This window comes from Limanda limanda, chromosome 10 (assembly GCF_963576545.1).
Source record: "Limanda limanda chromosome 10, fLimLim1.1, whole genome shotgun sequence".
Lineage (NCBI taxonomy): Eukaryota > Metazoa > Chordata > Actinopteri > Pleuronectiformes > Pleuronectidae > Limanda > Limanda limanda.
Genome location: NC_083645.1, coordinates 20,375,515 through 20,397,057, shown reverse-complemented (window position 1 = coordinate 20,397,057; position 21,543 = coordinate 20,375,515). Strand labels below are relative to the sequence as shown.

General features: G+C 43.2%; 1 protein-coding gene across 2 annotated transcripts in view; it reads right to left on the bottom strand.

Annotated features, from left to right (window-relative positions):
• Positions 1-495: 495 nt before the first annotated feature.
• Positions 496-21,543, bottom strand: part of glra4a (glycine receptor, alpha 4a) — a 39,501-nt gene continuing 18,453 nt past the window's right edge. The window contains exons 2-10 of one of the 2 annotated variants that reach the window (XM_061079864.1): positions 17,515-17,645; positions 16,163-16,230; positions 14,976-15,199; positions 13,535-13,617; positions 10,041-10,178; positions 8,975-9,189; positions 6,526-6,675; positions 4,113-4,217; positions 496-830 (exon numbers count right to left, since the gene is read on the bottom strand). In XM_061079864.1, the coding sequence (XP_060935847.1) occupies positions 519-830; positions 4,113-4,217; positions 6,526-6,675; positions 8,975-9,189; positions 10,041-10,178; positions 13,535-13,617; positions 14,976-15,199; positions 16,163-16,230; positions 17,515-17,645 (1,426 nt within the window). In that variant the 3' untranslated portion in view covers positions 496-518. The remainder of the gene's footprint in view (positions 831-4,112; positions 4,218-6,525; positions 6,676-8,974; positions 9,190-10,040; positions 10,179-13,534; positions 13,618-14,975; positions 15,200-16,162; positions 16,231-17,514; positions 17,646-21,543) is intronic. The other variant, XM_061079865.1, reaches the window with a different exon arrangement.

The window sequence follows — 21,543 nt, the reverse complement described above, 5'->3', positions numbered from 1 at the left end:
TTGCTCAGCTGAATTATCACCACTTATTATTGAATAATCATCAATATCAAAGACCCCTTCCCCCCCACCCTTTTTGTACCCATTTGATATTTGTAAAAAAAAAAGTTATTTTTGTGTGTTTTCAAAAACATTCATTCAGAGATGCGTAGTGTCAAAATTCAAGTCGGTATATCTCACTCAGCCGGGACTTACACCGACGTCTCTCAAACTCTCAAACCAACGTCATGAATTCACAAGTACCACCAGCGTTTCCAGGTGTGTTGTAATCCGGAACAAACCAAACCCGAGACAGAGACGCCAACCACAAACCACACCCGCCTGAACCCGCGTAGACCGACCTCGTCTTTCCCCTTCATCGCTCTTTGTCTGAGATCCTGAAGACGCACCAGAGCGCCTGGCAGTTTCACGAGGCACGTCGGCCTCTTTGACGCATTTCCTCGTTGCGATGTAGATCTGACAGGCAGTTCTGGTTCTGAGGAAAAAGAAAAAGTAGCATCTGGAGTCGGCAGCGAGCGTTTTTACAAACTGGCGTGGATGTCCTCGTGTCGCAGCACTTTGTAGGTGATCCAGTAGAAGATGTTGAATATGAGGAAGCTCAAGGGAAACACGGCTCTGGAGATAGTGTCGATGCGCTTGGCTCGGTCCACGAAGCGCTTGTGCAGCGTCTCCCTGTCGCACGCGATGACCGGAGGAGGAGGAGGAGGCGGAGGGGGGGTGGCGGTGAAGACGCTGGGCCCTTCCACAGCGTTACCGTCCTTGTGCTGCAGGCAGTGACCCAGGCCGTAACCCCGGAAGTAAAAGCCGCGGCTCTCCCTCATCAGGTCGTCCTCCTGTGGAGTCAAGCAAAGGGAAAACAGGTTGGCCGCTCGCTGTCAACAAGAATTAGTTTACAGCTTTTACCATCTCCTCTCGCCGGCTGAATCCCAAACGGGTGGAAGGGCAGCAGAGTGCAGCAGATCCAGGACACACACAGAGCAACAAGCATGGAGCAGCATTGAAAAGGAGGTAGTAGGCAGTTATTTCATGTGAAGCAGGTGTTTCACCATGTGAGCCACTCATGTAAATGCAATGGGAAATAGACTGGCTTTATATGGTGCTTTTCTAAACTTAATGATGCTTTATATTACACGTGCTTTCCTACAGTGTCTCCTCCAGATTCTATCACACACACCAGACTCTTGTTACGACCGATTTTTTGACCCTGGTATCTGGAAAATTGCATGTTTGTTTTCTTTGCCACACAACCACACAAATATAACTGATAAGAAATACACAGTTGGGTTGACATTGTGTACACATCTTCCGCCGCAATCTAAAAACACACCTCTTCAGACTATACCTTGAATAAAAAAATTTAATTAAATTAAAAAAAACACTAACAATTTTTGAAACTAACAATTTGGTAGCACTTAAATGGCACTTACTTATAGCATTTTGTAGTTTTGCTTTATTTTTGAAGAACTTGTACTTTCTTGATTCTTGTTGTTCTTGGTATGTACCCTCGGGGTTGAATGCACTTATTGTAAGTCGCTTTGGATAAAAGCGTCAGCTAAATGAAATGTAATGTAATGTAATGTAATGTGTACCTCATGCATAGATGGCTGCCATCTTGGTTTGAATTAGAAAAAGTGTCATAACTTGGAAAACACATTTTTTATCCGGGTGGATGCTACACGTTTTATTTCAGATTGGTGAGTCTTGCGCATTTTGGGAATAAGCTATAATAAAAGTAAGTCCTGAATCCTTTGGGTTTACAGACGTGAACGTGGACATTTTCCAGAGTTTTGCCTTTTACATCTGAAATAAGCAGCAGGAGATTGTTCGGAACATTCAGCGGAGTTGGCGCCCAGGTCCGAGCATGCAGGAGGCAAGATATGACGTATAATGAAGCACATGAAGGGGGCTGGAACAGGCACAAGTCTCAGATCAACTTTCTTTAATCAGTTAAGTGTTTTGAAGTTTCAATATCCCAAAGAGGGGAATCAGAGGGCATCTTCATTAAGGGAGAAAAAAAGTATAATTCTGGAAGTTAATCAAAAAATTAACCTCCATCTCTCCTTTGAAGTGGCGTCATGATCAACTTTTTCAAAATGCCTATTAATAAAAAGTCAACCTCACCAAAAGAGAAAAGAAAAGAAAAAACCTGGCAGGATGCTTTGATGAATGGAAGGGCACTCGTTTTTTGTCTTCTCTTCCTCTTCCAGTGAGGCACTGTTCCCGCCCTCTGAGGAGAATATTAATAGACGTGCAGCTTAACTCTGACAGCCCTCTGACACCCGGAGAGATTCACTTTAGCGGGCAAAAGTGAAGATGTGGGATCTGAATTGGATGATTAGCAGTCAGCGTGAGACTCTGATCCCTGCGTCCCGGCCTCGGTGATTCTCTTCCCCTGACCCGCTGACCCCGGACGGACTCGGGTGCGAGACGCGACTCGCTCCTGTCGAAAGGGAGACGGTCGCCTGATGGATTTCACGCCTGTCTCTCGCTGTTGCATTTCTTTCGCACAGTACGTTCACTTAGTCCTTCAAAACCTCCCCCCCGTCTGATCCCTGCTGGCTGCCCTTTCGCTTGCACCCTCGCTTTTTAGCCGAAGCTGCTACGTTGATTTACTGGACTTCCTCCTCACAAGTGGGTATGAGTTACTCCATGTGTACTAACTCTGTTGCCCCCATGACAAATTACACCACGCACCAGGGGGATAGGGGAGTAGTAACTCTTCTCACACGGCTTAATTATCCCTCCTACTCTTTCCTAAACGATACAGTACATCATGCGCTAAAGTCTAATGGTGCGTTTCTCCAAAGATAATAGGTGCTCATCGTCTTTAGTCTGTAATCTCAGCAGCAACCACATCGTTTGTGATTTGTGGGCCGACGATCAGACGAGACTCGCTCCTGCTCTCGTCGTGCCTCCGTGACGAAGTGCGACCCCCCGATGTGTTAAAACGTTTGTTTTCCATGAGCGAGTGCTAGCGCTCTGTGTAGACGATGCACAAAACCTGCGATAACTCGGAGGAACGGTTGATTCCCTGCTGAGAAAAAGACGAGAACGTTCGAAACCGCTCACTTGTCCGTCTGTTAACTCTGAGGCTACAGCTAGCTTAGCATAAAAACTGGAAAAGAGGGGAAACGGAGAGCTTAGCTTGCTCTGTCGGAATTTGGCATTTAAGCTGTTTTCAGACATGAACTCTGGATCAAGTCTGGACCCAATTTTGTGGACGCTTTACGCAGTTTGCCTTTCTCATGTGAAGATCGGCCGCAGACTGTCGTGTCTTACGAGTTTAAAACGACAGGAATACATCCGGAACCTTCAGTTGAGGAGTTTCCCTTGGGTCGAGCATCCCGGAGGCAGAACATCGACGGATAAATTACACTTTACATTACATTAACAAAGGCGTTGGCCCATTTCGCCAAAGCTCTCGAATCTTGTTGACCTCTTCATTGGCGTTGTGACCCCTCCTTTTATTCTTGACGTATTAACATTTTTTCCTGTGTTAGCTCACTGAATTTGCTGGACTTTTTCTTGCTATATTCTCACGTCACTCACTAATTCAAACATTTCAGTAGGGGACTGCATGTCTGAAAGTATAATCGGTTCATTACTGAGACAGTGGTAGATTGATTTCTGTATCTTCTTACATAACACATCTCGTTTCCTGCTCTTTCCAGTACTAAGCTATCGGCTACGGGCGTCTGGCTTCACTAGAGAAAAGGTCCCCACACGTTGGACTAATACTTAAATAAGGCAATTCAACGATTTAAAACAGAAATAAACGAAGGGGACGAGGAGAATTTGAGAACAAGGAGAGAAGACGAGAAGGAAGAAATTTATGGTCAATTTAAATTAACCTTAAAAACAGGTCACACATTGAGGGAAGAATAAAGGGCAAAATTTCCAAGTTATTAATGTTGGTATAACCGGGCAGAGAGAGGGTCACAGGGATCAGCATAAAGTGGGTCTGGTTGTGGGAGGGATGCCAGGATAAATTCAAGCTCGGAGAGGACAGTTGCATAAGACAATCAGTTTCGGGAGGCTGGAGGCACGGACAAAAAAAAATAGAGGTCTGAAGGTCAGGGTTGACACTGAGGTCAATGATTTTTTGTTTTTTTTACCCTGGCACAGGCGCTGCAGTGCTGAGTCCTGTAGGTTGAGATGTTACCAGGGAGTTCAGTCACTTTCCGCAACGAATCAACACTCCCAGGCTGACTGGAAGACACCTCCATCGGAAAGGAAGGTAGATAAATGGAATTAATAGTTATTGCTCCTTTTCCTATTTTGTCAAAAAACACAAACACACACACATACCTACCTGTGTCATGCCAAAAATAAAGTGATTAAATGTGCAAAACTTCAAATCCAAATGACAAACTCAAGCAGGCGTTTAATTAAAGAGTCGCTGTGAGCGTGATAGGACCGGACATTATCTGCAGCTGTTAGTTCAGACAACTGGTTTTGAAGACAAAGACAGAAAAAGAGAAGCCAATTCAAGCTATTTCTGTAACGACTATAAATGGAATTATAGATTTTCTTATTTATTTATTTTGCAGGTTTGAAGCCTGTGTGGATATACAGTGGTTACAGTAGCTGTTTGACGTGTCTGAGCCAATCGCAAGGCTGGATAAGTGAATCGATTGAGCCTGGTCAGTCTGGGACTTGGACATCAGTCTCCCATCCTCTCTCCAGTACAACACCCCGGGTCAAGCGTCAATACCGCGACCTGACACTCCTCAGTGGGAGTAATTGTGCCGCTGATGGACAGTGGACAGAGGGAAGTTCTCTCCTCCACAGACCATCCTTTTCTCCCTCCTGTATCGATGCAGCAGGGCCGACTGCCCGGTAAATCTGCTGCTGCAGGGGAACTTTGCCACGGCTGTGGGAAGCCGCCCAGTCCCTGAACTGTATAATCGGATTCTCAAGACATCTCATCTGTTTCTCCCGAGAGCACGGCCTCGCTCTTAAAGGTCTCACACCTCTGGGTAAACGCTTTTACTTTGTCAACGTAGTGTTTGCCTCCATAGTTTTCCTTTAAAGATGGATTCTACTGGTTATTGAGTAAATGTTGCCAGAAACAAAGAAACCACAAACTAATGAGACTTAATTTAGTTAATAATGGCTTCATTAATTAAAAAATATGTATTAATGATTTATAGACCATTAATATACATAGATTAGGCTGTGGATAATTCCCTGGACTGGTCTTTTGACTCTAACAGAAGTATTCAGCGTTGTCTTTTTAGTCCTGCAACAGAAAGTCAATGGAGACTTTGTCTTCTCCACAGACAATTTAATGAGAACTTATTATAATAACAGAATTTAATGTCTATTTGAAAATCTAAACCCATGACCCTCAATGAGTTATTCATATTAATTCATATTGAACTTATTATTATGGGTCAAATACCTTATTGGCTAATGAGCAGGTCATAATCAAAGATAACGTCTTCGTCACTTTAGAATACGGATTCAGGTTTCCAGTTTTAATTCATTAAGAGTCCACAAACCTCACCATGCAAATGATATTATTGGTTATTCAGGATTTTAGTATGCAGTTTTCTGTCGCATATGTCTCACAAGAGGAATATAACTTATAAAAATGTATATATAGCATGCTAATTAAACTCGATGTATATAAAAAAAGAGCAAGCAGCTGTAACTTTAAACCCTTGTAAAACAGACTGATATGGATATGGCACGTTTATTAGTGACGTGTGGAGGTGCTCGTGGGTTGATTTATTATTACTTTTGGATCAGGACACAACATTTTACTATGTGCTAAGGTAAGTTCAGCAGCTGTTGGCAAATCTGTGTATTTTCCGAACTTTTAACCTATTGCCATAACAATAACTTACCCAAAAATAAACAAATATTTATTGGACATCTATAAAATGTATTTATCAAATAAGCACTTGTTTGTTTGTTATGGTGACGGATCAGAAAGGTTTGATGGGTGAGAACGAGGCAGTAAACAAAGTAATTGGAGTCTCCCGCCGCCCAGGACAGATCAGAATATAGATATCAATCAATCAATCAATCAAATTTTATTTGTATAGCCCATATTCACGAAGCACAATTTGTCTCATAGGGCTTTAGAAATGTGTCCAACAGGGTGGCTCCACTGTAAAAGAAGGGTTTGGGGTATCCCATTGCTGGGATAACCCAAACCCTTCTTGGGGGGGGGGGTCTGTAGAGGGGCTGTTTAGGATCAGAAAGGCTCTTCACAGGTCAGTGCTCACCATGGAAACAAGCTGAACTGAAATGAGCAGATCTTGCTCATGTAATACAGAATGACAGCCAGCTGTAGCGTGTTGATGTTGTCAGCTCTTGAATATACAGCGTCCAACAATAACAAGAGGCATAAGTCAATGTTATAGGGGCTGACAAGGACTGGAGTGTGTATGTGTGTGTATCTCTTGCTTATTTTTTAGAATCTACTACACTGTGTGAGTGTCTATGTGCATGTTTTTCCTTGTTGGAGCATGCTTTGGCCTGGGATTGTGTGTGTGTGTGTGTTTGATTTACACTTACTATCCTTTGCTGTCGCTGCTTTTTCCTCAGCCTGATGAACTCCTTGTGTTGCCTTGAGACAAAGTTAACGGCGGCGTACTCCAGCAGCGCAGCAAACACAAACAGAAGGCACACCGCCATCCAAATGTCGATGGCCTTCACGTAGGAGACCTGGAGACAGACAAGTTCACATCAACAGCCAATCAATGAGGCCGATGGATTATCCTCCCGCGGCTCTGGCATGTGATGACACACATCTTTGGGGTGGCCATATTGTAATGAGTCAGAGGGATGTGGCACATAGCCAAGAGACAGGTCACAGCTCAGACTTGGGCAGAGCCCCGGCCGCGCCGGTCATGAGAGAGGATGTGTCACAACACATTAGCAACGCAGCCTGGGCACGCAGAGTGGAGGAACTTCACTCGATTGAGCAGCAGTTGGCTGAGTGTTACAGATATATACAGCGAGGAGGGAAGGAATAATGCAAAAGGAGATGTCAGCTGGGTTCAAAGTGTTGTCTCCTCTGGACGCTAAACACCTCAACCATGTTTAATCAGCACAAGTCTCCTACTGCAGCTGTCACACATCTCTGTCTATTTTTACTGTGTTGAAATGTCATATAACACCCATCGACTCAGCTTTGTAACAATTGTAATGCAAGCATTTCAAACACACAAATAATGAAACTGTCCCTTCTCTTCAATGGTCAAACCCAGAAAACCGTATTTTTCTATAAGCAGCTTTCAGACATTCCAGAAGGCAAAGATCTAAAGTTAAAAACTAATTCCTGTGTCAAACATTGTGAAGTTCTATTTCTCCATGTTTTTACAAATAGAGATGATGAAATACATTGACACCATTAACCAAACTGATAAAAAAAATGAATGAAATAGATTTTTGTACATGTATTTTCATCTCTCACGATCGCTCATTACCTGCATAACCAAAAAACGGTTTGATTTCTAAATGAGTCCTTCAAGCTGTCACCATAACTACAGTTTTTCTAAGGAATTAGTCTTTAGGATAGAACTATAAACCAAAATTACTTCAGGATGGAGATTTTTACTAGTGAGGGTAATAGGACATAAATCGATGGCATGTGAAAATGTCCTTTATTTCTCTTCTTAAACACTGGGATCCTTAAAACAAGAAGGGGAAACTCTTGTCCACACCAAGGACATCACAGAGACCGGTTTGTGACTGGAAGCTCTTTGGTTTAAACTCCAGGAAAACACGATTTGTCTGAGTTTGCAAAGTGTCCATGACACTGTGCACTACTTTCTGCCGAATGCGATGCACTGCCTATTATGGACATGAACATTACACAGTGTGTGATTGCACTTGGCAGCTTCCAGGTTTTAAATGTGTGTGAATGTGTGAATGTGAACAGGGAGTTGCTGGAAAAAAGTTCTGTGGAACTTCTCTGGTTAAAGTTTTGTCAAAATCCTCCTCAGGCTGAAAATACAGTCAAAAATCTCCAGGCTCCAGTGAGAGTCTGGTACTGGTAAACCTAGGATGAGGCGGAACTACTGTTGCTATGGTTACCTACAATTGAATATACCTTGTGCAGTGAGGTTTTGTTTTAGGAACACTACACCTCATCAATGTATTATAACATACATTTTACTGGACACCTGCCAGCCAATCAGAAACCAGTATGCTTCATTGTGATGGTGAGTATGTCTCTACCTGGTTCCCTCTTCCCGTTGTTTCTCCTCAGGTACAGAGTGCTATCCTCTGCCCAGGAGACGAGTCCTGCATGTCTTCCAAACAGAGACCAGTGTCCTCTGCTCACCTCCCGTTGTACTGTGTTCTTCCTAATTAGTCTCTAGCCTTGTCCTGAATCAGGACCTGTCTCCACGCATAGTCAGCATTTAATGTTTAATACGCTCGTACCCATCCTGAAGCTCCCTCCTAATGCCTCTTTTGCCCGACTTCAGAGGACGTCGCTTTTGCACCTGAGCATTTTTGTCTGACTCTTCCGTACGTCAGGAAATATCAGATACGACAGGAAGGTATTTCAAGCCCATGTATATGATTTTTGGTGGCTATGTCAAAGCAAAATGTCAGAACAGCGCACAAGTTTCAAACTGAGGCCGTGCTACATCTATTTCATTTTTTTATTTAGTCACGAACCTCGATGTTGAGCTGCCAGATTTATGTAATGCTCTTCCACATTTACTTGTTTCTCACAGAAAGGAGGATCTATGTATGATTACGATTGCAAAATGAACTTGCTGGTTTCTGCGATAACTATTTTAGAAGTAGAAATTTCACTTCATCTGTGCAATTAAATGGACCAATATCTATGTTAATATCCGACAAAATAAAAATGAATAGAAAGATTCAAAAGTTTGCAGCCCTGAGGGTATTTCATTCCCTGCACCTCTGGGTTGTTGCTCATCATTTCTTCTGTCTGAAGCAAAGAATCAGCTTTTCATTATGTACGAGCAGGAGAGGCCGGACTCACCTTGGGCAGCGATGCTCTCGAGCCGGAGCTCTGCGTGGTCATCGTCAGCACGGTGGTGATGCCCAGGCCCACTCTGGCAGGCGCAGCGTCCATGTTAATCCAGAAGGAGACCCATGAGAGGATGACGATGAGGAGGGAAGGGATGTACATCTGGATCAGGTAGTAGCCCATCTGACGTTCCAGGTGGAACTTCACCTCAATGCAGGTGAATTTACCTGCAAGCACAGTACATAGAACAGCCTAGTTGTTGTGTTGTTTGTAGGTAACATTGTTAGAATTAAATATTGAAGATGTTTGCCCCACGATGATCCAATTCACCCATGTCCGTTACCTATTGTTTACCAGCATGAACCACAAGGCCGTTGGTTCGATCCAAGTACACATGCTGAAGTGTCAAGTGGGCAAAACATTAAACCCTAAATTGCACAAGACAGTTGGGCCAAACGTGTATGAATGTTGTCTGATAGAGAAACATTTTGCCTATGGAAGCACTGTATGAATGAGTGAATGTGACTATAAAGGGCTCGTAGTGGTCGATAAGACTACAAAAGCACTCTATATTTACAATATACACGAAAATATGTGAATATAAGAGGTCGAAATGAGTTTTCTCCCTCGTGTGTCAGCGTTAGAGATAGAGCAGGGAGGGTGAGTAGGAGTTCAGACATCCCCAGGGAGCTTGGAGAAGAAACACTTCTCCTCCACGTCGAAAATGGACAGTCGAGGTGGTTCGGGCATCGACTGAGGATGCCTCCTGGCCCCAGAACTCTCTGGAGGGATCTCATACCACATCAGGAACACCTCGGGATCCCCCTGGAAACGCTGGACCACCCTACCTGGCCTACGTCTGCAACCCGAGCACGGATTGGAAGGCAATGGATGAATATATAATTAAAGTTCATTTACCATTTACTATATTCTTGTTGCCAATCAGCTGGATTTCTGTCTAACTCCCTTTTCATCGTACATACTATTCAGATTAAGAAATCTGTCCGAAGCAACCAATTACAATTTGGGTTTTTTTTAATCATGAAGGTTTCTGAACACTTTGGAATGCCCGAGGTACCTGTGTTGTAATATTTGGTGCAGTAGCCCAGATCCATCTCGTCTTTCAGCACAAACTGTGGGAGCGTGAGATCTTCAGCCACCTGCACCGGGTTCTCCGACAGCCACTCGAAGATCAGGTCAAACATGGTGTAACCGACTGGGAAAAGACAACAAAGGGGAATAATAAAGAGAGAGAAGAAATGTAAAATATGGGAGGAATGGGGGAAAATGTGCGTCAGTGATGGTATACAACATATCTCCTGTTGTTTTGTATTCAGCACAGGAACAACAAAGGCTGTTTAGACGGCTCAACCTAAGTAATGTGCTGCACTGGCTGTTAAAAATGCACATCCTTATTATCACTATTGCTGTGATCCTCCCCCTCCTCTTTATCCGCACTTTTCCCTTGGATCTTATTACTATGGAGTAAAACCGGTGCCTCATAAACATCAGGAGCCTCCGCTAATGAGACTCCGGGAGCGAGAGGCCTGAAACTCGTAAGACGGCGGTGATGTAATGCCCCCTCTGCCCATCTGTCCAGCAAGCGACCCACTACCCATCACGTGTGTCACAGGAAAAGGTCACACACCATAGCTACAGCCGTGTTGTCATGGTTGCCTGAAGGTTACGGAATAAGGGGGACATGAGGAGCATAGCTGAGGCCAGTGGAGGTACTGTAATGTTTGTGTGTAATGTGTGTGTGTGTGTGTGTGTTTACCCACACTGAGCTGATTAGTGTGTGTAATCTTGCCACTGCATGACATGTGGCTGCAGCAATACAAATAAAAAATTGCTATTTGTGATATAATGGAATACGTGTCTTCTGTTATATTTGCGAGTTTGTGTATATAATTAGCGATGCATTTCGAGATGACCACACAGGATAGGTCAATGATTGTTTCTCCCTCGAAACACAAACACTATTGATTTTGCATGATCTTCCTCTCCTCATACCTGCCTGTTTATATTCAAAATTCATGCCCCATGCAACAACAACACACAATTCCTCGCGCATTTGAATAATACTGATCTCCGCTGGGACCCTTTAGGGGCCCGGGTTACAAAGACATCAATTATTCACGATGTTATACCACATTCCGTAGCAGGGGCCTGGAAAACAAACGCTACTCAAACACGCTTATCTCGTTCACGGGGAGAATTCACTGTCATTCACGCGTCCCTCTTTAACAAAGCAAAATGGAATAGCCCTGCTTTAAAATGCAATGAAATGGTTCCTTTTCTTCTACCAGCTTACAGCTCAGAGGTGTCAGAACATAATTGACACAGTCTTCATGTTGCGATCGTCATATGCCTTCTTCTTTTTTATGTATAAAAGCAGTTTGCCCTAGTGAAGGCCTCCATCTTAACGCAGCTACCGTTATGCTTCAGATTTGCTGTCCTGCTCTTCTCCACTTGTAGTGCGAGTTACAAAGTGGTTCAGAGGTAGCTGGACATTAATGGCTCAAGGCAAAGCCAAGTGGTATAAGCTGCATACTGTATATGGGAGCTTTGATGTGTCAGAATAAGGCATAAATAGATGCTATTTATATGTCTATATGAGCCCGTGGCGTGAAAATGCCAGAAAAGAAGATTGGCCTTGGAGCTGTCAAAACCCCAAACGATAACGCTCCTCATCTTCCTTGTGTTGAAGAGACGATAGTTGCCATATGCTGCAGTCGTGGCAGTAAAACCAATAATGTCTCCTTAACATCGCGCTGTAGCAAAGGCGATCGCACCCTTGGGTGGCGTAGCAGCACTCGTCAGCGCAAGGCCAAGTATCCTCATCAGGCCTTTGATTAGAAACGATCACACCTCCCTTGATGACACAGTGACGCAACACACTTCTCCAAGTACACACTAACACATCTGAAAACTTGAAAGTAAAGGGTAAAGTACATTTTTATGTTTTTTGTTTTTGAGCTGGCTGCGCTGTTTATTGGATTTTTTGTATTGTTTTGTCTCCGTGTTAATTTGCAGAAATAAATCACGCTGCCTCCTGTACAAAGGGAATGAGTAACTAGCTCTACCCAAACCAATACCTCTTGTTCGTATTGAATCAGATAAGGATGAGGGTTTGATATCAGCGTTCCCCTCCACTTATTTGTTTGTGATAAATGCCTCTGAAAAGGTGAAGTGACTTCGTGGTATGGGCGCTCTCTCCGTCCCCCCCCCCTCTTGCCCGACAGATGCTTTTGTCCCCGTGTTGGGAAATTAGGTCACCTCTAGGCACAGGGGGTGGGTCACATATAATAAAGGGGACAGAAAATTAAAGTTTCATTATTTATATCCTGGAAATTGGTTTCACAAGGGCAGATACTATCTCTGCTAAAGGCGACGGAAGTCTGAAAGGGGATAATATTGTTCCGACACTAAGTTTTACCACTGTAATAAGATTTTTTAAACGGTTTCAAATTCATCTCGTACATCTTGAGAAACAGATGATTCGCCTTAGTGCTGCCACGGTTGTCAAGCTTTTTGTTCGTGCACAGTACACACGTACTTTACAGAGATAACAGAGGCAGATTTTACAATTTGAAGTTCTTCATAACTCTAAGAATGTCTAATCGATGTCAGAGAGAAGCAGACTCCTCATTGAAGCCTCTCTTCTGCACAGTTTGTGTCTCTGATGGACGTGCATGAAGAGATTGGCCTGAAAGGAATCAATTATTACTGTAGCTCATGTTTGTTTTTCCCTAGCTCAGGCAAATAAAAGAAGTCATATAACTGCTTTCATCATAAAGTATATTTGCTTCCTTCCCGTGGTACGGTAAGGTTGCACAACACATCCGAGATCCCAGAGGTTGCTATAGGAATGAATACACTTCTGGTTGACTCGCATACGGACAAAGACCAACGTGTCGGAAACGAGGCAATTTGCTATAATAACAGGTGTCACACTGTCATATACGTAAATATGGAGGCCCCTGATGTCAGCATTTAAGGTTTCATTTGAAAGTGTATGTGTAGTGTGAGCCAACACATTTGTGAGCAGATGATAACAAGGAAGAGGAGGAGGAGGAAGACAGCCACAGTATTAATTATGGCTTTTAGCAAAGGAGCAATGGCTGCTGCTTCAGAAAACAAAATCCAAAAAAGAATCTACCATGCACGGTCGATATATACAGACCATCACTGAAACTAACCCACAAGCCCGCTGCCAGGCCTAGTTATGGTTACTAGGCAACCATTGGACAATTGCTGTTTGGTGTAGGGGCTCAGCGAACGCTCGGTTGTGTTCCCCCCCACCTAACAAAACACAATACATTGACAGACTGCCCTGCTGGTAGCAGTCACATTCTAAATATCATTGACAAATAACCACATTCCAAATATCATTAAAACATAAGTAGGATGTAATTAGAACACACAAGGGAACCATTTTCCACATGGACTGTGTAATGAGACTATTGATAAGATACTGTTTGTGTCTTTTGAGGTGAAAGAAAGAGGGTAAAAAGGAGAGATTAAACGAGGGGAAGTGAGAGAAAACAGGAAGCAGAAGAAAAGACTCACAGCTCTCAAGCTGCATGGTACAGGTCTGAATGTCCATGGGGAAATTCTTCAAGTCCATAGGGCAGGACAGGATAAGAGTCAGCCTGAGATGGATGGACAGATTGGAAGAGAGAAAAAGAGCAGTCGGGAATGATACAAAAGCACAAAAGGGCTCAAGGAAAAGACACTAAACACAAGGACAAATAATAAGTTAATAAATCACTGCCGAGCTGCTTCGTCATTACGAAACATGAGACTGTGCGATGGATAAAACAGATAAATAAGGAAAAATAGACACAGATTTAATAGATTGGGTAAAATGTATAGAGTCGCTTCAATTTGATTACTCGCTGCGCCGCAGTAATTGCAGCGTAATCGGCGCTGGCATTGTTTGTTTCATTTGTTGTGGTGTGGATGCATTAAGCCGTCAGGAGTCCTCGGAGAGAGGAGAGCGAGAGCTATTCAGGAGTGTGTCTGTAGGAAAGCTGTGTAATTACCTCCTGTAATGCATCACCCAGAGGCAAAACAACAGCCGCCTGCAGAATACACACAGGCGCCCGCTTGCCACTGTGTTGTGATGACGAAACATCTCTCTCTCCACCCGAAGAACAAACTGCAAACAGCCTGGTGATTGACTTTCCCTAACGTCGCCTGATTGTGTCGTGCATTTAGATCACAGACAGATGTTTGATCCACAATTACTGAGGACGCTGCAGTGAATCAGTGGAATGAGGTGGTGATTACTCGTATTTGCAAAACTCTCATCGTGAGTGTTGTGCGTCTCTCCCTCTTCACAAAGTTGTTGCCACTTGCCGAAGCGACGACAGCGAATTATGAAATCAAACTGAAAGAGGGCGGCCAAGTGTTTCAACAGCCTTAATGACCAATTTAGAGGAAAAAAGAAAAGGACTAAGTTACACTATCATCTTTGAAATGTGAATTTTATTTGGAGTCATCTAACTTTTTGCACTTTCATGGGTTGAATGTACCTCTGTTTACATTTAGGTCTGACCACTCCCAAGCCATCTGCAAATTTATAACCAGTGTAAAGTTTACTTTTCTGTGCTTTTTTTCCATACCTGCAGTTGTGGTATAGAGTGGGATTTTTTCTTTATAGACATATTTAATGGTAGTAGAAATATCTGACAGTGTATTAAAATGGTACTTAAGGCATTAATATCAAGGCAATCTGCACAGAGATACAAATTAATATCCATGTTAGACATGTTTTATTAATGTAAAGTGATTGAATTAATTTTAAAAGTGTTCACGGTATGGATGCCGGAGCAGTAGCCTCGGACCATAAAGCAAACAATTCAGGATGTGATAAAGTCAACTCTTCTGCAGCAACATTCATCTTTTAAAAATCGCAGCCCTTGATAAGCTTCTGATGTCGTTCTCCGACTGGTAATTCCAGGAATCAGTGGGTCCGATCTATTTTGTAAAAATGATCTGTAAATACCTGATGCTGTACAGGACACTGCCATCTTGGAAAATCCGCAGCAGCTTGTTATCAGTGGTGACCTCGTGGAAATTGGCTCCTTTCTCGTTTGCAAAGAATAAATCGGGCTTCCAGATAGAGTCCAACATGGACGGGTCCAGATCGAGGGAGTCGTCCGGGTATTCGCTGTAGGCCAGACGAGGGTCATTCCATTTTTGCCGTAGGAATACGTTGAGCCTGTAGTCCTGTGGAAGAACCAGAGGTTAGTTAATGGAAAATACATCAGTGGTGGGATGGACAGCTCAGAAGTGGATCGTTTTGTGGTAGATTTGAGGCGTTTCTGGGGAAAGTCTAAGCTATAATGAAACCTTTAAGAACTATAATGACAGTATTTAGATAAAGTATTACTTACATTGCAGCTACTTAAATGAATTTTGTATTTCAGAATAGAATCCTCCCTTTCCAGAAAATAGACGTTTCCATTGTGCTCAGTTTTGGTCACAGGCTGCTGATGGGCAGAGGTTTGGCAGCAGAGCACAGACCGAGCACTGAGCTAAGTCCCCCCCCGCCTGCAGCCAGCCCACATGAGTAATTGAATTAGAATCTAATCTCTGCAATTAATTCAGAATTCATCTTTAGGCGTCGTCTTGCTCCTTCACTTAATTTATCGAGACAGAAAGGCCCTGATTCGCCGGTGCGTTCAATGACTTCATGAGCGTTGTCATTCTCTGGGCTGACCCGACCGGACGTCCGGCCCGGTCTCCTCCAGGACAACCTCAAACAGTCCGCTGCAGCAACGTGCTGACCCAGCAGTTATTACGCAGCAAGTGCAAACTCGAGGGCAGCCATTCCCCCCCACTGAAACCCTTGTCCTCTCCCTCCCGCCTTTACAGTCATTTTCTCAATTTTTCATTTTAATTGCAGAGTGGACAGTTCATTATCAGCATGTCAGTGACCCACTGGTCTCTGAAGGTTGCACTGTTCTGCCCCAGGGAACACAGAAATGAGGGGAATGGCTTCGGCACTGAGTGGATTAGCAGATCGTTGGTGGGAGAGAAAGGATGGAGTGCCTCAACATTTCTGGAGGTAAACAACTAATCATCAAAATCAATAATCAATTCATTATCATGCAGAAACCAAGTTATTCCAATGTTGCTTTTAAGAAAATACATTTGCTTTTCCATTAAAATCCCTGAACGTCTTCTTACCATTGTGGTTTCTGTGATGGACCCAAAGCTGTTGATGAAAATATTGCAGGTGACATTCACAGGTGGACCTGAGGGGAAGAAAAATAAAACTGACTGGATTTCACATCTTTCACTGGAAATGGGATAAAGCATCACACTGCCGTCTGCATTAAACTCACCAATTATAATATGTATCTCCTGAGGCTTCTTAAAATATAAAGAACTTCCACTGTTACTTTCTGAATGTTTCTGCAGTGCAACTCATACCAGCACCAGTTCTGCTCTTTTGAACAGGCTGCACAGGAGAAAGTCTGTTTTTTTAACCCGTCTCCTGCAAGTTTAATTACAGCTTAAAATGTTCAGCAAAAAATTGGCACGGTGTCTGAGAGAATCATCACAGTGTCCCCAAATTATGTTTATATGCCACTACTGTGCAAAAGCAAACACATTAAACCTCATCTGAATTCTGTTTTTTGTTTTTATTTCCAAATAATGTAGGACTTACACGAGGATATTAACTTTGATATCCATCACACTCAAAAATCCTGAAACCCGCAGAGAAATCATTGAACATGAGATACCGTGTGTGATTCCAGAACTTTCCCTTGAATTGCAGCTATTTTTTTTAAGGTTTTTATTCCTGCACATACTGTGAACAGGAGCTGATAGAAGCTAATCAAATGATTTCTGCAGTGGAAATGTTAAGAACACGTTTGTGCTGTTTTCAAACACGTCTGACCTGGATAATCTTCTGCTGCGTTCTCCATGCAGTGAATCGCAAACTCAAGAAAATGTCCTGACCCAATTTTCCGAACATTTTCCAGAGCTGGTGTCTGAACATGTCTTAAATGTCAGTGGTTTGGCGAAAACCCTACTTAAAACAAAGCTGGTGTTGAAAGTCCTGAGCAGCATCAACCCCGATCATCTCCCTGTCACTTCAATGTGGAGCAAAGGCAACATGGCCAGTGAACACAATCCTGGCAGCAATTATTTCCCCTTTAAAACACAATAGTCAAAACAATTGAACAATGAGTTAATTCCTCAGAGACTTGTACGGCATGTCACTGAATTGAGCTAATATCAGAGCGAGGGGATGGCTGCCTGTCACTGTACAGGCTTAGTAACTTAGAAACCATGTCGGGTGAAAACGAGGACAAGCTGACGGAATATATCTTTGGAGGGAAAGGCTGCAGACGTCAGAATAGAGTTTCTGTCAGATCAACGCTGGGCACGTTTCACATGGAGAGCGGCCGACTGTTTAGCTTTCACAGCACAGATCCACTGCTCGCTTGTTTTTTGTGTGTTTTTTTTTCAAGCGCACGTTCTTTCCGCTGGATTTTCTCTCGGGCCACTGTGATGCTCTGATGCCGTACCTTTGAAGTAGGGTCTGATGCGGGCGTCATATCCCGACGTCTTCCCCATGAGCTTGTCCAGGAAGTCAGAAGGCGACAGCTGTGGTCCTGCCCTGCTGGGGGGCTTTATCTCCTCTTTACAGGAGCTCAGTCTGACATGACCCAGGGTGAGGGAGGGGAGGGAGGGGAGGGGAGAGAGGGAGAACAAATACAAACGGAGAGAAAAAGAGAGAAGATTTGAGAAACAGCAGAGGAGGACTGTGTATATGTATGAGAGTGTAGCAGTGTGGGTGGTGGGGAGAGAAACAAAATAATGAGAGCGAGAAGCCAGCAGCCATCAGCAAGTCAGTCATCAGCAGAAAAATACCCAGCGGTCGAAGAGGAAATGGGGGTGAAAAATGACGTCTGAGCAGCTCGCCTCAGCCGGCAACTAAAATCATATCTATTTCACATCATGTCGGAGACTTATTACGCTTGTAAGGCCTCGACGAGAGCGAAGCCAAACAGGAACAGAGGTAAACTCGTCCCTCTGCTGTGCTTCCTGCAGCTCGTGGCTTAGCAGAGGGGAGGCTGGACAGATTGATGGCTCAATTGTAATGCTATGAATGTCACACCGGGAAGAGAGGGAAGTTGATCCAAGCTCCACCGAGGCTCCGGCAGCCGCTGACAGGAATAACCAACAGGCCGGAGAGCAAGTACAGAGAGACGGAGACAGAAGAAGAAGAAGAAGAAGACGATTTTGATTTCTCACTGGTCCCCCCCCCTCCCGCTGATTGCACCACATCCTTTGATGTGATTGTTAACAGTTCACGATCTGTCGTGATCTGAAAGTGTGGCGGGTTCAACTTCCTCCGAGGCACGGCTCTGCTGATGGCCTCTTTTCTCATGGGTGCGTGTGAAGCTGATCCACCGATCTGTAGTTAGAGTCACATAAACTGTGTTGTCAGGGGCGACAGGATCGGGGAATTTGCTGAGGATGTGTTTGGGAATAAGAGAGGGAAGCTGAGCTGAACCCTAAAAGATTTGTAATAATGTATACAGCAAAGATAGGATAAGATAGGATAAGATAAGATAAGATAAGATAAGATAATCTTCATTGATCCCACGCTGAGGAAATTCATATGTGACACAAGCAGATAGTCAAAATAGAAGTAGACAACAGAACATGAAGTATATAGACGAATGAAATGGGCAATATAATAAACATAAAAGAATGAAATTGAATACAAATAAATAGAATATGTATGTGACACACACCCTCCACTACAGAATATCATTATACTGTATACTGTATTTGAGCGTTATTTACAAGGAGATATTAAAATAAACTTATGCATATAAATTATGTTTTATAAACAGTAATCGGCAGCTATGGTGAACAATATGAATACAAGTATAATCAGTCTAACTATTTAAACTGTTTACTTTTTGCTGTTTCTGTCTGTGTTTACTGACGATTCTTCATTCTGAAGTGTCCTTGTTCACCTGGGATTCGTAAATCTTTCTCAGCCTTCAGAGGGAAACAGGCTTTCACTTCCTCAATGTTATCAACTGACAGTGTTGTGCTGCAGTGTCTGAATGTAAATGAACCATCTGTATAAATCAATCAAGTTTTAATTAAGCATTCAATGCTTTTTTTTTGTCGCAATAACAGTGACAGTTTGAGGCATTTTTTCCATCTTTCTCTGTTTCATATTTTACTGCCTTCAACACTTTTTGTGTTTAGGCCTTTGAAAAGGACTTTTTGAACTTATGATTTATGTCTTTGGACTTTGGTTTTGTATATCAGGATTTTATATCTTTGCACGTTGAGTTCTTTACCTTCTGTTTTATTTTGAAACACCTTTCCTTATGTGTCTCTCTTACTTCCTGTCTTTGTCTGGCGTACCTCCCCTGTGGACCACCTGTCTGGCCTCTCACCAGTTTCACCTGTGTTCACTCTGTCTTATCAGTTTCTTAAATTATTCAATGTTCCAGCATTTCCCAGAGTTTGTTTCCCAGAGTTTGTTTCCCTTGTAACTTCTTGATAAAGTTTTGGTTTTCTACCTCACTTTTTGGATTTGTTTTGTTTGGATACCTCGGCCTTCCTGACCGGCGACCTGCTCACCTGCTGGTTAGTCACATTAAAGTCTAGTTATGTGCTTATGTGATATCAGGAATCCTGTGTGTTAACCAAACTGGTTTCACAACTGTTGTGTTTGTAATGAAGGAAACTCCTGTTTTCAGACCTAATTACCTCATCTGCATTTGTTTGTTTGGCCAGTATTAGCAGGATTATGCAAAAACTACAGAACAGATTTCCACACAAACACACACATTGATGGACATTTAAGCATGGATCCAGATCAGGGGGCGATGTTTGTGTTTTTCGACATCGCCACTGGTTTCCCAGGGAATAATCAATGGATCCTGATGAAAAGAACCAGGCATATTTAGGGAATTGATGAGTGTGTGCGGCTTGATTGAATTTAAGGTCGTCCTGTTGGGCCTTGGCAGAGACATGGGCTCTAACGAGTTCTATTCTGGTAACAGCAAACTATTTATTGTGCTGTATTTGTGACAGGGACAGCTGAGCTCCTGTCGTCAACATTTTTTCTTAGAAGTGTGTTCAGCTTGCGGCATACACACGTGGGCCGATGGCGAAACCGTGTAAAATTCATGTAACGGGACATCTACAATGTTAACATACAAACAGTTGTCATGGTAACGTACAGGAACTTCTCCGCTAACCATTCAACGGTTTCCCTCCCTGGAGCCCGGCAGTTAAAGGCTAAATATAATACCACATCCAGCACTTTCAGTCGGACTCTCCCAGTGGAGCTGTGCACATGTCTCAGTCTTTTGTACATTATAAAGCTCAACTCTCACTGGGCCCCTGACTCCACTCCACTCTGCCCCTGGCTGAGGTCCACTCGGGTGTGTAGCTGATGATACTGGAGACGCTTTAATGTCTCTCTCTCTCTCTCTCAAACACACAACGGTACACAGAGAAATGGATTGATGGTCAGACGTGTGTCCTTCCAGTCTTTGATAACAAACACTCTCTCTTGGGTTGCGGTTGTTTCAAACCAAGGTCACAAACACAAAAAACAGGACTGACAGTAAACGCTTTGTTTCGGAATGATTCGTGAACATGGTTATCGACATGGCTCACATCTCACGCCATCTCTAGTGTGAAAATCTTTTATTTCAACGTATCGAGTCTCGTCTGGGACTTTCCTGTATCACCCTGATACTGTACCTGAGTGAGTCAGCGAAGTCAAAACTATAAACCAACACACACTTCCCCAGCAAATTCTAGTGAAATAAGGCCTGGATCTGTGGAGAAGTGTGTGAGTCATCTCGGCTCGTTGATGATGATGAACACGCGAGAAACAAATGAGATGCATCACGTTTAAAAAGTCTATTTTCATGCTGTTTCTTGACACTATGTTGCGAATGCATCTGTAGTAAATCATAAGATATGGACTGGAGCTGTATTAATGAACGTTTCAACCCTGGCCACATTTAGAGTTTAGACTGCAAACTTTAATTTAATTTAATTGATTGTTAATGTTGACTTCATCGCCTCCTACTGGCTGGGTATGCTTATTTGAGTGTTTATATATCCACAGTAGTGTTGACAAGACACAACTTCTTTATATGTGAGCACTCTCGTATCTGCACAGCCTTCTTGAGGATGTTTTGGTCATAGTAAATGTAATCATGTTCAAAAAGTTTAGGGGAAAATTGGCAATAATTAGCTGGTACACTTTGGGCTGTGGATATTAGAGGTTCAACATTTTAAAATATAAGCACTTTACACTCTGATGTGTGGAACTTCTCACCCTCAGATGTGGGAGTAGATGTTTCCCTCTCCATCAGCATTCATGCATTTCTTATTGGACACTTTTCTACTGTGTGTGTGTGTGTGTGTGTGTGTGTGTGTGTGTGTGTGTGTGTGTGTGTGTGTGTGTGTGTGTGTGTGTGTGTGTGTGTGTGTGTGTGGTATCAGTTCTTGATGGAGAGTTCGAAGGAAGAAACAACCTGCTTACAAACATGTCAAAAGAT